Genomic DNA, 15,387 nt, shown 5'->3' on the forward strand with positions numbered 1-15,387 from the left:
AACGCATCGGAGGGGTTTTAGTTGGGGGCTGAAGGTGACGGCTAGTGGCGTTCTGTTATTTTCTTTGTTAGGCCTGTCCTGTAGTAGGTGACTTCTGGGAACTCTTCTGGCTCTATCAATCTGTTTCTTCACTTCCGCAGGTGGGTATTGTAGTTGTAAGAATGCACCAGTCGGAGAACACTTCAATCTCTCTGGTCACGCGATTACAGACATGAAAGTTGCTATATTACAACAAAAAAACTTCAAATCCAGACTCCAGCGAGAAACTGTTGAATTGGAATTCATTTGCAAATTGGATACAATTAACTTAGGCTTGAATAGAGACTGGGAGTGGCTAAGTCATTATGCAAGGTAACCTATTTCCCCTTGTTTTTTCCTACCCCCCCCCCCCCCCGACGTTCTTGTTAAACCCTGGATTTGTGCTGGAAATGGCCCACCTTGATTATCATACACATTGTAAGGAGAGTGGTCACTTTAGATAAGCTATTACCAGCAGGAGAGTGGGTTTGTGTGTGTGTGTGGGGGGGGGGGTGTGTGAGAAAACCTGGATTTGTGCTGGAAATGGCCCAACTGGATTGTCATACACATTGTAAGGAGAGTGATCACTTTACATAAGCTATTACCAGCAGGAGAGTGGGGTGGGGGGAGAGAAAACCTTTTGTAGTGATAATCACCCATTTTTTCATGGTTTGTGTGTATAAAAATGTCTTCTGTACTTTCCACAGTATGCATCCGATGAAGTGAGCTGTAGCTCACGAAAGTTTATGCTCAAATAAATTGGTTAGTCTCTAAGGTGCCACAAATACTCCTTTTCTTTTTGCAAATACAGACTAACACGGCTGTTACTCTGAAACAAATAATTAATGACATTCATCAACTCTTACCAATTTGCATCAATTATATTTTAGTTCCCTCCCTGTCCTCAAAATAGAGGAATTATACTCTGCTCATTTTGGGACAAGATGACATAGCATCTTGATGTTACTTGAGATATCAAGTTAATGGAGATTATGTTATTCTGATCTCCTGGATAAACTAAAGAAAACGCAGTAGTCACCCTTGATGGAAATGTAGGATGGCCCCAGACCTGATATAACAGGAAGATGTTGGAAGTAAAACACTATGTTAGATGCTGCTTTGGAAAAGATCAAATGTGCAAAAACTCTGTACTTTATGCCCTGATACAGAGATACTTAAATTAATCTTTTGGCTACTCTAGCAACATTTTAAAATTTGTAGTCTTGTGGCCCATTACTTTTTATAAATTATACTTACATAATAAGATAACTGTATGTGTAAAAGGTTAATTGGGTGCATTTGCACACACGATCCTGGTCATTGCATTTTACATGCCTACATTATCAGAATCAGGCACACAATGCCTGTTTATATGCTATTATGTCCACCACTAGTCACTTTAGACTGTTGCAGTGTTTCACTTACTATGTCCTGAGGATTTTTCAGGCACGGTCAAATTTTGAAGTCCAAAAAACTGATCTAGTTTGACAATAACCCTGAAGAGTTTTCTAATTCTTTGTCACAATGAGTAAATAGTCTATCAATTGAGTGACGACATAGTTAATAATAAAGTAATGAAACACTCATGTTCTTTTAGCAAAACAGCAACATACATACTTTCAATCTGAAGTGGTCCAGCATTCAAATAAATCCTACTTACATTTATACTTCAAATACACTGCACTGACTGAAACCATGCCAACGCTTTCAAGTGACACTAATGAACGTTGTTCAGATAGAGAAAGTCTATTAGCGGAGCTAGGCCCACTGAGATTATTCACTGATGGATCTTTTATTTTGAGAAAAAGCCCATTTCATGTGAACTGCTGGTCTCTAAGTACAGCAATGGTTTAAATTAGGTGCTTATCAAAATACTCATTGCTGCACACAAAGCTTTTCAATATGACAGCATTAAAACTGAGTATCTGTTTTAACTGCAGTGAAATTGTTTGCATGGTGAACTGCTCTTTCCATCAGACTAGAAAAGAAAAGAAAAGAAAAGCAGCGGCGAAAGGAAGAAAATGAATATACTGAAATTAAAATATAAATATTTTATACTGTTCATTTTCCTCAAATTTCAAGTGCCTTTAAGAAAGCCAAAACAATGTGGCAAAACCAACAGAAATTTCTCCAGTCAGAGTCATTTCAGTGTAACCCATGATCATTTGTGGCATATGAATAATTATGGATTTTAACAAACAACAGAATTTACAGAACTATCGGTATGTTTAACCCTTATGCTTTAATATTTTTAATGGAATGAGTATCAAGTGACTAGTATTTATTAGTGTTAAACATTTTTATTCTTTCAAATTGCTTTTAAACAAATTAAATTACTTTGGGATTTATTTTAATTGAAGATTCAATTGGACTATACATTTCTATTCAGTTTCCATAGCAACATTAGTTTCAAACCAAAGGAACTGCTTCAGTATTACTCATTATTACTAAAATTCAATTTCATGTCTCCATTGGAACTAAACAACATTAAAAAGGCCTTGGGAAGAATCCATCTAGCACAACTAATTAGTTTTGAAAATGGCTTTTTAAAATCCAGCTAATTTAAATTTGATTCATGCCAAAGCTTTAGAATCAGTAATTGTGCCACTGAAGTAAACAATGGCCTAAAGGTACATAACTATTTTCCTGTGAATTGAACAACTTCTTACTAAAGGAAAGATGTGGAGTCAGTAATAAGCTAACTTTTGAGAAGTGAGACAACAATCAACAGTTGCTGTCAAAATAGTAAGACCAGATGGAGATACACCTTCTAAAGGTTAATATTTTAAAATGCATCAAATAATAATTTTGTTAACCTTCTGATTCTAGCATTACACTTGTAAATGTTAGAAGAACGTGACTAGACAGACCACAACTAGGACAATTATTTATTTAGGAAAAAACTGTTTGGGCAAGGAGGAAATAAGGAGTCTATTTCTGTGTGATTTTTTCCCCATCATTATGTACAATGATTTCTCAGTCTCTCACAATTAAGCATACTATTTCTCATCATCATACATATCTGTTTTACTCTGTTCTTCCTGTCTCATCTGACTGTTTTATTGATGCTCTGTCTTCAATCCATACTTGATCAATAATGAAACCTTTTCTTATTATATACTGACAGGTTTCAGAGTAGCAGCCGTGTTAGTCTGTATCTGCAAAAAGAAAAGGAGTACTTGTGGCACCTTAGAGACTAACAAATTTATCCGAGCATAAGCTTTCGTGAGCTACAGCTCACTTCATTGCATGCATGCATGCTTATGCTCAAATAAATTTGTTAGTCTCTAAGGTGCCACAAGTACTCCTTTTCTTTTTATTATATACTGTAATTTGCACACTATTCATTCACATGTTTTAATAAACATTAGTATGTATGCATTACTAAATGCATCAATGATCCACTCATCTGAGAGGGAACTGAATCACACATGACAAGAATGCCGGGATATTTGATTCTAATTTCTCATAGTAAACTTGGAGTGACAAGGTGGGTGAGGCAATAGCTTTTATTGGACCAACATTTCTGTTGGTGAAAGAGACAAGCTTTTGAGCTACACAGAGCTCTTCAAGTTTCTGTGTGTACCTCAAAAGTTTGTCTCTACTATCCTGCGACCAACATGGCTATAACAACACTGCAAACAACAGTAAACTTTAAGTCAGAGGAAAAATAATAAAAAAAAAAACAACCAAACAATGGGTTCCATTCAGCAAAAATTCAGAAGGTAAAAGGAGAATCGGTGGATTTCTGATTCAATTACCACAATTCCAATTAAGAAACACAAATTACACCTTTCAGATGACTTGGGGATACCACACAGGGGATCAAAGGCTTTAATACTAAGTTCACTGATGTGGTATCCAGATGCCTGAGTTCAGTTCCCAAGAGCCTAGACCAGCAGAGGCCATGTCATGGGAGGAGGAGAGAAGCACCTCACATAACTCTAGGAACTCCCACGAGCAAACAGCAGCAGTTCTAACTGGTGGCAGACAGATATGCCTCTTAGGCTCTTAACTCTACTATCGGAGGAGGGTACCATAAAAGGATACCATTGGGAGAGAAGGAGAAAAATTAACAAAAGATGTTGGTGAGGGAATGAAATTTAAGAATGTCAGAGAATCAGACGTGCTCCAAATAAATTCCCAAACCCTCACTTAATTGCTGGCTATACTTTTGCATTTGGCTACTCATGATTCTACCTAAGAACATATGTTCCTTGTTCCTATGTCGCTATACAAAAGGTGGCTGAGTACATTTCCCAGACCAGAACAAGGGCTCTGTGTAAGCTCGAAAGCTTGTCTCACTCACCAACAGAAGTTGGGCCAATAAAAGATATTATCTTACCCATGCTGTTTCTCTAAATAGTCACAGGCATTTTTGAAGATTTTACCCATTACCTTTTTTCTGACTAAATGTAACACTACCAAGATAGAAAGCAGTACTTAATGTCACAGTATATAAATAGCTCTGATAATAACAATGGCTCTTAGGGGGTGGGGCGGGAGAGCAACATTTACCTCATGAAGACAGATGCTCTATATTTTCCTTGCTACAGAAAAATCAATGAACAGACGATGCTACAAATAAGGACATACCATGGTGAAATTGTGAGCCACTTTGTGCAAGTCAGTGCAACCCTGTGCATCAGCAAAAGAGCGGATTCCAAGGCAGTTGGATGGGTGAAGCTGTTTCATTAAGAACTTACAGCACGCTTCCACAACCTGAGAGAGCTGGAGAAGGCAAGCTGTAGATAACAGGCACTCAATATTATCTTCTTTTAATTCAAGGCGACCTAGCAATATTAAAAGAAGGGTGCTCATTATTTATGAAAAAAAGAATATTGACTGTAATTCCAACAAGAGATTTTTCGACAGACTAAGTGAGAGAGAGAGAGAGAAAGAAAATGTGGCTGAAATGGTAATTCTGGTTCCTCTGCTTTTATTTTTCATCAAACCCGAAAAAAATCATAAACAGAATTATTTTCAAAACATCGGACTAAGACAATAACATTCCTACAAAACAATCCAAAAATTCAAAATTAGTAACTTGTATAATATAGTTCAAAGAATTATGAAAAATATTCTCCTTTCACCGATCAGAATTCATCTGAAATATTTTGACATTTGCCAACTAACTAGAGAGACTACATCCCACTGAGTTGCCGTAGGTAATCGAAGTAATAGTAGTTTTAATAAATAAGCAGTTGAATTGTACGGTGCACCATTTCTATCAAATATCTGAAATCTAATAATGGAATATGATGTTCACTTCGAGACAAAACATCAGAGAAACATTACAACCCTTTTCTTCATTCTTATTACCTGTATATGCATATTGAACCAAAGCCCACAGTGCATTTGGCTCTACACCTTCCATCTTGATTTCTTCCTGTCTTGCTTCTCTTACATCATTAGTAAACATGGCTGCAAAATAGTCCGAAACAGAGGAGAGAACTAATCTGAGAACATATTGGAGAAAGGGGAGAAAGAGGAAAAAAAGACCTTAGTGAAGCTGACGTTCGTTAATAAACGCTTCATTATTTTGGCCTTTGAAGGTGCATTGTACTGAGGAAAGCATTTTAAACTTGACAAACTACTTCATGCCCCAGTTCCTTCCCATGAATAATGAAGTACTGTTACTGAAAGTACATTTTCTGCTTATGTAAATGATTTACCCTTTTAGTGCTCAATGACTTTTTGTAATTGCCATATAAAAATAATACATAAAGAAGCAAATATATAGCATTCGATACTGTATGAAAAATACCTGGAAAAAACAATCAATTATTAATTTTTAAACGGTAAAAGAATTATTTCTTAATAATTTAAAAAAATACTTTATTTTATTTATGTTCCTCATAGGCTAATTGATACAATCATCAATGACAGAACCTACCTACCCAGTAGAACTGGATATCATACAAATCATAAAATTCCACATGTGAGTATAGTAAGTCAGTCACAGGAATACGGCAATAGTAGAGTTACCTCTTGTGTAAAAAGAACAGGAGTACTTGTGGCACCTTAGCGACTAACAAATTTATTTGAGCATAAGCTTTCGTGAGCTACAGCTCACTTCATCGGATACATTACTTTTGTCAACTGTTTGGGATGAGTGGATGTCTAGGTTAATGTTCAATGAACAGTTATTTGCATCAGAGAGAGAGCAAAACACTTAATACATATTACAATAGTAATACATTTTCAAGAATTAAGGTAGCTGAAGATGTGATTAGAGTGGAAAAGCAAGGGGAATGCTTGGTAGTATTTCTTACAGATATTTGGATTAACTGCATGCATTTTACAGATGAACTACATAAAATTATGCCTTAGTTTATTAATTGCAAAGTCATAGATTGCTGACTGTGTTGCAGCCATTACTTTTCATTAAATTGTGTCTGCATATCTTCCATCTGTTATCCATTGCATCATCTTTGTCCAGGGCTGCATCAGGTAAATACTTTTTGCTAGCCTTTTGGAGGCAATGGAGATGGGTAAGAATGTGTAGAACTTGAGTTAAACACAATTTGACCATGAGGAAAATGGCTTAAAAGCATTTTAAGCATTTCAAAGGACATAAGAGTATTCTGTAATCTCTGTAATAAAAAATTCCTTTTATGGCCCACTCTTGATAAACTAGGTTATTCAGTCCCAGAGGATAATTAGAATAAATTGTCAGGATGGCTATCCATGTGGCAGTTCTAGGTGTTTTAGCTTTTCATTTAAATAAAACCTCAGCTTCTAATACTGCCTCTCAGAATAGGGTTCTGTATAGCATGAGTGTGGTATGAGATAAATTCATCTGGTCATTGAGGGAGATTTGTCAGATTGATATTTTGATATGCTCCTGTTCAGTCAGAAGCCTTAGATTGTCCTGGGACCATGTAGTCATATTTCATTTGGGGAAGTTTAGAAAGTGAAAGGTTCTTTGGATGAACTAGATTTGAATGCGTTAAGAAAACAAATTTTAAAATAACTTGTAATTCATTATATTCTGCCATTAAAATTCAGAACCAGACATGTAAACTAAATATCTCACTTTAAAAATATTTAACAATCGACAATATTGTAATAATATTTAGGGCTCTAACGGGGAAAAAAGTGGTGGCTGCAACAGTGGCCTAGGCTAAGACCTAGTCTACACACAGAACAGTGGTATAACTATTTCAGTAAGGGGTGTGATTTTTGCAATGCGGTTATATCTGTATAAGTCCTAGGGTAGACACAATTATACTACTGAAAAGATGCCTTATAACTGTACAGTTTATTCCCCTTCTGTACAGGAATAAGCTATACTGGTGTAAGCACATTTAATCCACTCTAGGGGTAGTTATACCTCTTAAACTAAACATAGAATTAAATCGGTACAACTCTTGTGTAAACACGGCCTTAGGCTTGCTCTACACTCAAAATGACTGCACCACAACTAAGGTGGGGTAGAGTTAGTCTGGGCTTACCCTGGAAGGATAGCTCTGCTTTATTGTGGGGAGGGCGGGGGGAGAAGGTGGTCAGAAACTGCTGTAAAAAAGGTGCTCGGTGGTCAGCTTTGCAGCAATGACTCAGCCCCCCCCCCCCCCCAGGAATGTGTGATCCGAAGGGCATAAAGGTACGAAACCTGGATGGGGCAAGTCTCTTTGTTCCAAGCAGTGAGGAAGCCAGCACCCACCCTCCCTCCCCTAGTGGAGGCGAATGACAGGATGGATTAGGACCTGCTGTGGGCATTATGCTAGTCGCTCCTTTTAAAGGGGGGCTGGAAAGGAATTTTTCCCACACCACCAGAATTGGCTTCGGTGGAATGAGGTTTTTTCGCCTTCCCCACAGCGGGCGTTAGGGAGGACCTTTTCTGGTGAGAAGAAAAGGTGACAGGCCATGTGTCACAACTTATTTTGTAAGGTTGGGCGGATGTTCAATGCAGGTACTCCACAGGGAAGGCAGCCAGTGCCCAGATAAATGGCCTGGTAAAACACTTAAAAGGAGGTACTGGATAAAGCAACAGCACGGGGGAGGGGGTTGGGGACTCCTCTAATTGGTACGGCAGGGAGCCAATCCTCTCCCCCACCCCGTCCTCATAGCCCACCTTAACCCTTTTACGAGGGTGCTGGATGGTAAGGTCCAAGCCATGGGTCGGCTGGGGAACATGGATGGAAACAAAGAGGGGCTGGTGAAAGCCCCGGAGAATTGAACAAGCATGGACTTGCCTGCACTGTACACTTTATGTGCTGGGTAGTCCCAGACATCTAATAATAAAATTTAGGCCTGAGTAAAATCCATAACAAGTGTCTCCTGTGCTTCTTGCCGTATACCCAGACAACATAAACCGGCATAGCTATGTTGGCCAGAGGTGTGAAAAAAACCACACACGTGACTAACATAACTATACCAACAAAAACCCCAGTGTAAATGCAGCTATACTAAACAAAGAGTTCTTCTGTCTGCATTGCTAATGTCATTCTGGGAGTTCATACACTGGCAGAAAAACTCTTTCTGTTGGGATAAACTGCATCTAAGGCAGGGGGCTATGCTCACATCGACTCTGTAGCATAGGCATAGCCTTAAGTCTTCCTTTTGTGTTCTCATTCCTGGAGCTCTATCTGTGATACTCAGCTCCACTTCCCCCCTGCAACTTTGTCAGTACAGTTGTAGTGATAAATCTTGTCTATACTGCGAAAAAGCATAATTTTAGGAAATTTGTTTTAACTAATATAATATATATTTGTGTAATATATAATGTATAATTATAAAATATTAAACACATATGACACACATCAAGCTCAATCAGAATTCATAAGTTTTACATAGTTTGGGAAATCTGTTGTCACAATAACTTAATACTTAAGATAAACAAGGACAGGTCATGTTTAAAAGACACGGTAAACAGTCCCAGTCCACACTAAGTGCCAAGTCATGATGAACACTGTGTTAATTAAAACCAGTTAGTTCAACATGTTTTCTCGTACAATGCTTTTTCCCCCAGTGGAGAAATACATTTGAAGGATTTCCCCAAGAATCCTGAGACGTGCCAGTGACTCAGCTATGTGAAAAACAATGGAAAATTAGCATAATTTTTGATATTATATTTCAGCAGTTCCCCACTCTAAAGATTGTAGAATTAGTTTACTTAACTTTCTGATATAAAATGTGTGTTGTGCGATTTTTTTTAAAAACAAAGTTAAGCTCCAGCCATGCCACCACTACAACCTAGACTAACAGCAGTTCCAGTACGGAGGAACTTGGATATAAAATATCAGCTTTCCCCCTCCTTTCTAGAAGCTATATGTGCTCTGGTTTTCAGACACATCACCACCATCACAGTTCAGATGATACCAGGAACACAAGACGTTTAATAGAACACAAATTTTTGGACTTCTATTTAAGAACAATTTCAGAGTAGCTGATAGGCTTTTGAAACTTCTTTTGGTAAGTACTGCATTGCAAGTAGCTTTTAATTTCTGTACTGATGATTAAGTAGTTTACTTGGATTTTGTTGTATTTTAAGAAGAACTGGTGGCTTATTCTTGTCTGTTCCTTATGAGTGTGCACATGCGCAGAACTTTTAAAAAAAAGTGATCAGGGTGGATTTGATTTGATTTAAATCATGATTTAAATCAATAGTCAGGAAGACTTGATTTAATCATGGATTTCTACATAAAAGTGCATTCTTGTTGGTCATAACCTTCATACATATTCTTCACAACTCAGAGATAGATGTAGGTTTCATTTTTAGAAGGTACACGTTATACATTTAAGTGATTTATTTTGAAAACTTTTCAGATTAGTTTTATAGCTATATCAGAAAATGAATGATTGTTTGGTTATTTCATTTACCAAAAGTAACTGAAGCAGACATTTATGAAATCAGTGGGAGGTGAACTACCTCCAATTCAACAGGTTAATCATTAATATTTGGAGGCTTTTCTTGCCATGCTTTATTAGGAGGAGAACAGCACCAGACAGGACATTTAAATTGTTTTATTTAACTAAAACAACAACATTAAGTGTTCTGGATTTTCTTCTTCAACAGCAAACATAATTTTTTAACAAAACAAGCATATGAATTTTTGAATTTAGTTAAACATTCAAATTTTTTAAAATCAGGTTTGTTTTTTGTTAAAATTGTTTTTAACTAAAATAGTTAAATGAAATATTTAAAGAACAAACAAAATTAAAATCGACTAGGTCAGCCAGATCAACATGAGAAACTGAAAATATTGGTTTCTGCAGCTAACTTGGTCATCTTCACCTTCAGTTTCCTGTTTGTTCATAATCTGGAAAGGAAAAACAAGCTTTCCTGCTTTTTCAGGTCCCAAACCATTTCTCAATTTGGAATGAATTAGTCCAAAGGACGAAAATATTCTTTCTACCGGCAGAAGAAGGAGATAGACAATCCAATATCTCCTTTTGTTCCTTTGGTTAACTGTCCTAACTTTTAAAAAATTGTGCCTAATTTGTCATTTGAATTTGTCTGGCTTCAGCTTCTGGCCACTGGTTCTTGCTATGCCTTTCTCCACTAGATTAAAGAACCCTTCAGTAACCAGTATTTTAAGTCTCTCTGTAAGGCATTTTCCCCAGCCTCAAATAATTTTTGTGGTTCTTTCTGCATCTCTTCCAATTTTTCAACTTCTTTTTTAATACATGGACTCCAGAACTTGATGCATTATTTCAGTCTTGCCAAATCCAAACGGAGGTAAAATCACTGTCCTGCTCTTACTCACAAGTTCCCCATTTATAAGTCCCAGGATCACATTAGCCCTTTTTGCCACACCATCGCACTGGAAGCTAATGTTTAGTTGTTTGACCACTATGGTCCCTAAAGCCTTTTCTGAGTCACTGCTTTCCAGGCTACAGTCCCCCATTCTGCAGGTGTGGCCTGCAATTCTCGTTTCTATATGTATAACTTTGCATTTGACATTTTGTTTGAATGAGCTCAGCTTATCAAATAACCCAGATTGCTCTGTATCACTGCCCTGTCCTCATTTGTATTTTAATCAGCATAATTTTATATTTATTTCCAGATCACTGATTAAATTGTTGAACAGCATCAGGCCAATCACCAATTCCTGCAGGACCCCACTAGAAATACCCACAATTGATGAGGATTCCTCACTGACTAGTACTTTTTGAGATTTGTCAGTTGGCCAGTTCTTTATTGATATTGAATACAGTAGTACTAATTTTTGAATCAGAATGTTATGCAGTACTAAGTCAAATGCCTTACAAAAGTCTAAGTATATTACATCTGTGCTGTTACGTTTATCAAGCAAACCTGTAATCTCAAATAATGAATCAAGTTAAAACCTATGTTCCATAAAATCATGTTGGCAGGCACAGATATATTCCTATCCTTTAATTCTCTGTCAATTAAATCCCATATATCAGCTTTTCCATTATTTTGTCTCAGACTGAAGTCAGGCTAACTTGCTTATCATTATCCAGGTCATCCCACTTAACCTTTTGATTACTGGCATATTAGTACTCTTCCAGATGAAATACACATACTTCTTAAATACCATCCAATTTATTTCAATTATTTTGCAAAACTACAAATGCCAAGACATTGGAATCTTAATATCCTAGGAAACTGACACTACCTGCCTACATGTTCAGACTTTTGAGGTCCTAAGTGAAATATCAGTTTATTGCTTTCCAGTCTATTCTCCAGAACATAAGTATATATTTAAATATCTTCAGAAAAGCTGCTTCATGTTAAGGCTAGCCAACAAGAACTGACGGTACAGCAGTTTCATGCGAGTGGCAAACTGTATGGGATAGGCTGGTCTTACAATTGTGCAAACTATAATACTGAATTAATTCTGAAGACACAAGGGAACATCCAATACACGTTAAATTTAATTTTTTTCTTCGTGAACAGTAAAAAAAATACTACAGTCCTTGAAATATTTTCAAAATTGATTCTGGGTAGGGATTTAATTGTTTTTGTTTGCCAAATCTTTGAGTGTCACAGGTGGGAATTAACATTGTACCCATTAGAATTACTTTTGATCATGTATCACAGGGAAGAGACAGAAGTAAATTTTTAGTTTCCCAAGTCTATTTGGTCAAAACCTCCTCTTTCTTGAATCTTATTTTAAAGCAAAATAGTTAACCCTCACACCACAGATGCACAAATTTAAGTAAGACAATGTAATTTATTTTAGAATCAAGAATCTTTTATATATTTACCTATGAGCTGGAATTCTGCGATCACCAGCAACTAATACCACATCACACAGCTGTTTGTGCCTCAGGTAGTTTTCCATCTTTTTAAAGGTTTGTTCAGCATGGTTGAGTGCCTGAAAAAATTCATCTGATGTACAAGGCTCCATAGTTTGGCAAGATGATAGAGTCTGACTGCTGTTGGAAGTCCTGAAGAACATAACAAAATCTTAGTATGGCTAATATTTTAATACAGCAATTTTGTTCACAGCTGAAACAATGAAAGTCACGCCTGCATTTTAGAAGTGATATATACTACTCAGGTTAACACTTTGTCTCTTGCAATTACTTTTATTCACATCTTCCCTCCTTTCTGTGGGTGTGGTCCAAAGTCCATTGAAGAGTGGAAAGATGATTTAGTGCAGTAGTTCTCAATCTTTTGCATTGGTGCCCCTTTTCACACAGCAAGCCTCTGAGTGTGACCTCTCTTACAAATTAAAACCACATTTTTCCAGTTTGAGAACCCCTGATCTAGTGATTAGGGAGTTAGCCTGGAGCTCAGAAGACCAGAGTTCCATTACTTGCTTTACCACACACTCCCTGTGTAGGTTTAGGCAAGACAATGAGGCCTGGTCTATATTTAAAATTCACACCCCTGACCAGTGCAGCTATGCTGATTTAGCTACATCTACGCCGGAGGTTACACTGATGGAAGAATGTTTCTATCAATCTAGCTACCATCATTTGGGGAAGTCGTGTTCCTATATAGACAGAAAAATCCCTTTCATCCATGTAGACTACATCCACACTACAGGGTTATGCTGGCATAGCTATGGCAACATGTCTACATTGCAGCTGGGACCACATCTCAGCACAGGGAGACAGACATGCATTAACTCTGCTCAAGCTAGCACACTAAAAATAGCAGTGTGGATGTTGCAGCATAGCCTCGCCACACAAGTTTGGGTCCAATGGGTTGGGTGGACTTGTACTTGGGCAGCTAGCCTTTGCCGCTACCCATGCTGCAATCTCCACACTGTTATTTTTAACATACTAGCTCGAGCAAGCTAGTGTGCATCTGTCTACCTAGGCGGGGAAGCATGGTCCCACCTGCAGTATACACATACCATTAGCCTCTTTGATCATCTGTAAAATGGGTATAACATTTTCATTTCCTCACAGGTTGTTGTAAGGCTCTTGGATACTGTTGTAATGGAGGCCATGTCAGTACTTTTGAGAGATAAACGTCTTAAAGTGTCCTTTCTATACAACTCCTTTGAGGATAAATTTAGGAAAAGAAATATTTACATACACATAGTTATGACACGCTTGCAGTGGAAATATTTTTATTGTCAAATATCTTGGAATGTGAGTTGGTGAAAATACACTTCAGTTAATAACACTTTCCCTTTTTACTCTTTCAAGCTTAAATCAATGTAAATTACTTCACTCAGAGGGGTGGTATTTTTACACCCCGAGTGACGTAACTTATGTCAACTTAAGCGGTAGCGTAGTCAAGGCCTAGGACTTCAATCCAGCATAGAATTTAAGCACTTGCTTTATTTTCATCATGAATAGTTCTTTGGAAGTCAGCTCATTACTTAGGTCTTAAAACATTTAACACTGAAGACCACAGAACACAGTCTGAGCGCCACCAGTTTAAGGGATTTTGTTTCTCCAAGCAAGATTTTTGATTAGGTATTTTTGCCTGGGAAAGTGGTTCATTGTTCAGTAGCGAAACAATTAATCATGGTGGCACTGAAGTAATCATAATTAGGCTTCAATATTAACAGCCTGTTAGAAAGTGGGAGGGTGGAATACACACCTATCCTTTTGCTGTTCAAGCTGCACTGCTGAAGCTCAACTAGGACACAGAGCAGCAGTTTATAATGTGAAAGCTATCTCTGAAAGCAGAAGAAATGACAATTTTTTCTAAATTCTGGAGGAGGTGGGAGCACAGTGTCAGGGAACATGTAAACTGTGGATTTTTATAATCTCAGATAGTAACAAAGCAAACCAAAAAAATTAATTACTACATAAGAATTCTAGTGAATACTAGCCCTGCTTACCATAATTAAGGTTACAAATCCATCATTCTTTACAAGCAGCTGTTTTCAAACATTCCATTTTCAAAAATATTCACCTTTTATGGCTTGTCTACATTTGATTCACTACCTCAGTGTAACTGCAGCAGCACTTCAGTGTAGACACTACCTACACTGATGGGAGGGGTTCTCCCATCAGCATAGGTAATTCCACTCCCCCAAGAGGAAGTAGGTAGATGGAAGAATTCTTCCATCAACCTAGCACTGTCTACACTGGAGATTAGGTCGTCGTTACTATGCCACTCAGGGATGTGAATTTTTCCTACCTTTGAGTGAAGCAGCTTTTTAGTGCAGACCATGCCTTAGACTGAGCTTCTCAATGCTTTGGCTTTGCCAATAAAATAAATTTTTTAAATCTGAGCAAACTTCATTATGGTAGAGTGGAAAAAAAAACATTTTATCCTTTTCCCATTATAAAGAGTTCTAAACATCTTTTTTGGAACTAGTATACAGGACCAACATCTGAGATTTTAAACTTAGCATGGACATTGTTCCTCTTGAGGACTAGTACCTTTGGCTTGAAAAACAAATTATTCAATAAATATCATTTTTTAAAAGTTGCCTACCCATACTACCATTAATCTAGTTGGTTTAAACTAAGGCTTTGTTTCACTGCAAAGAAAAAGTTGCATTTTTACCATGGCATAACAAACATGCATTAGTTATCCTGCTGTAAAATTCTCGTGGAGACAAGTTTCTGTAGTTTTACTGTGAGGTAAAACTAGGTGAGGTCAACCACAGGCAGGATTATAAAGGCTGATCTTGCCTACCTACCTCGCAGTAAAGACTACCTGCAGTGCCTAGTCTCTACTAGGATTTTACAGTTGGAATAGCTAATGGGATACAGTTATCTTCTATAAACACAAAAAACTCCACACGCACTATACCATTTTTGCTGTGAAACCAAGCAGCGGTAAAAATACAAGAAGCTGCTGAAGTCTTTTTTAGACTAGGGTTCGCAATGGTGCTACCAATGGAAACTTTTTTGCAAAAATCTTTAGTGCATAATAGGTCAAATACATTATTCATGTATTTTGGTCAGTAGATGGAGGCAAGGAATGTAACTCACCACTGGAACTTTAAGGTATCAGCTTTTTCTGAGTTATTAGTA

At 37.3% G+C, this 15,387-nt stretch overlaps 1 protein-coding gene across 9 annotated transcripts in view; it reads right to left on the bottom strand.

Moving 5' to 3' along the window:
* Positions 1 to 15,387, bottom strand: part of KLHL5 (kelch like family member 5) — a 97,324-nt gene that overhangs the window by 29,814 nt on the left and 52,123 nt on the right. For all 9 annotated transcript variants that reach the window (XM_074951539.1, XM_074951535.1, XM_074951541.1 and 6 more), the window contains 3 exons: positions 12,199 to 12,381; positions 5,341 to 5,477; positions 4,615 to 4,811 (listed from right to left, as the gene is read on the bottom strand). In XM_074951539.1, coding sequence (XP_074807640.1) covers positions 4,615 to 4,811; positions 5,341 to 5,477; positions 12,199 to 12,341 — 477 coding nt within the window. In that variant the 5' untranslated portion in view covers positions 12,342 to 12,381. The remainder of the gene's footprint in view (positions 1 to 4,614; positions 4,812 to 5,340; positions 5,478 to 12,198; positions 12,382 to 15,387) is intronic.

Source organism: Natator depressus, chromosome 4, assembly GCF_965152275.1.
Source record: "Natator depressus isolate rNatDep1 chromosome 4, rNatDep2.hap1, whole genome shotgun sequence".
NCBI lineage: Eukaryota > Metazoa > Chordata > Testudines > Cheloniidae > Natator > Natator depressus.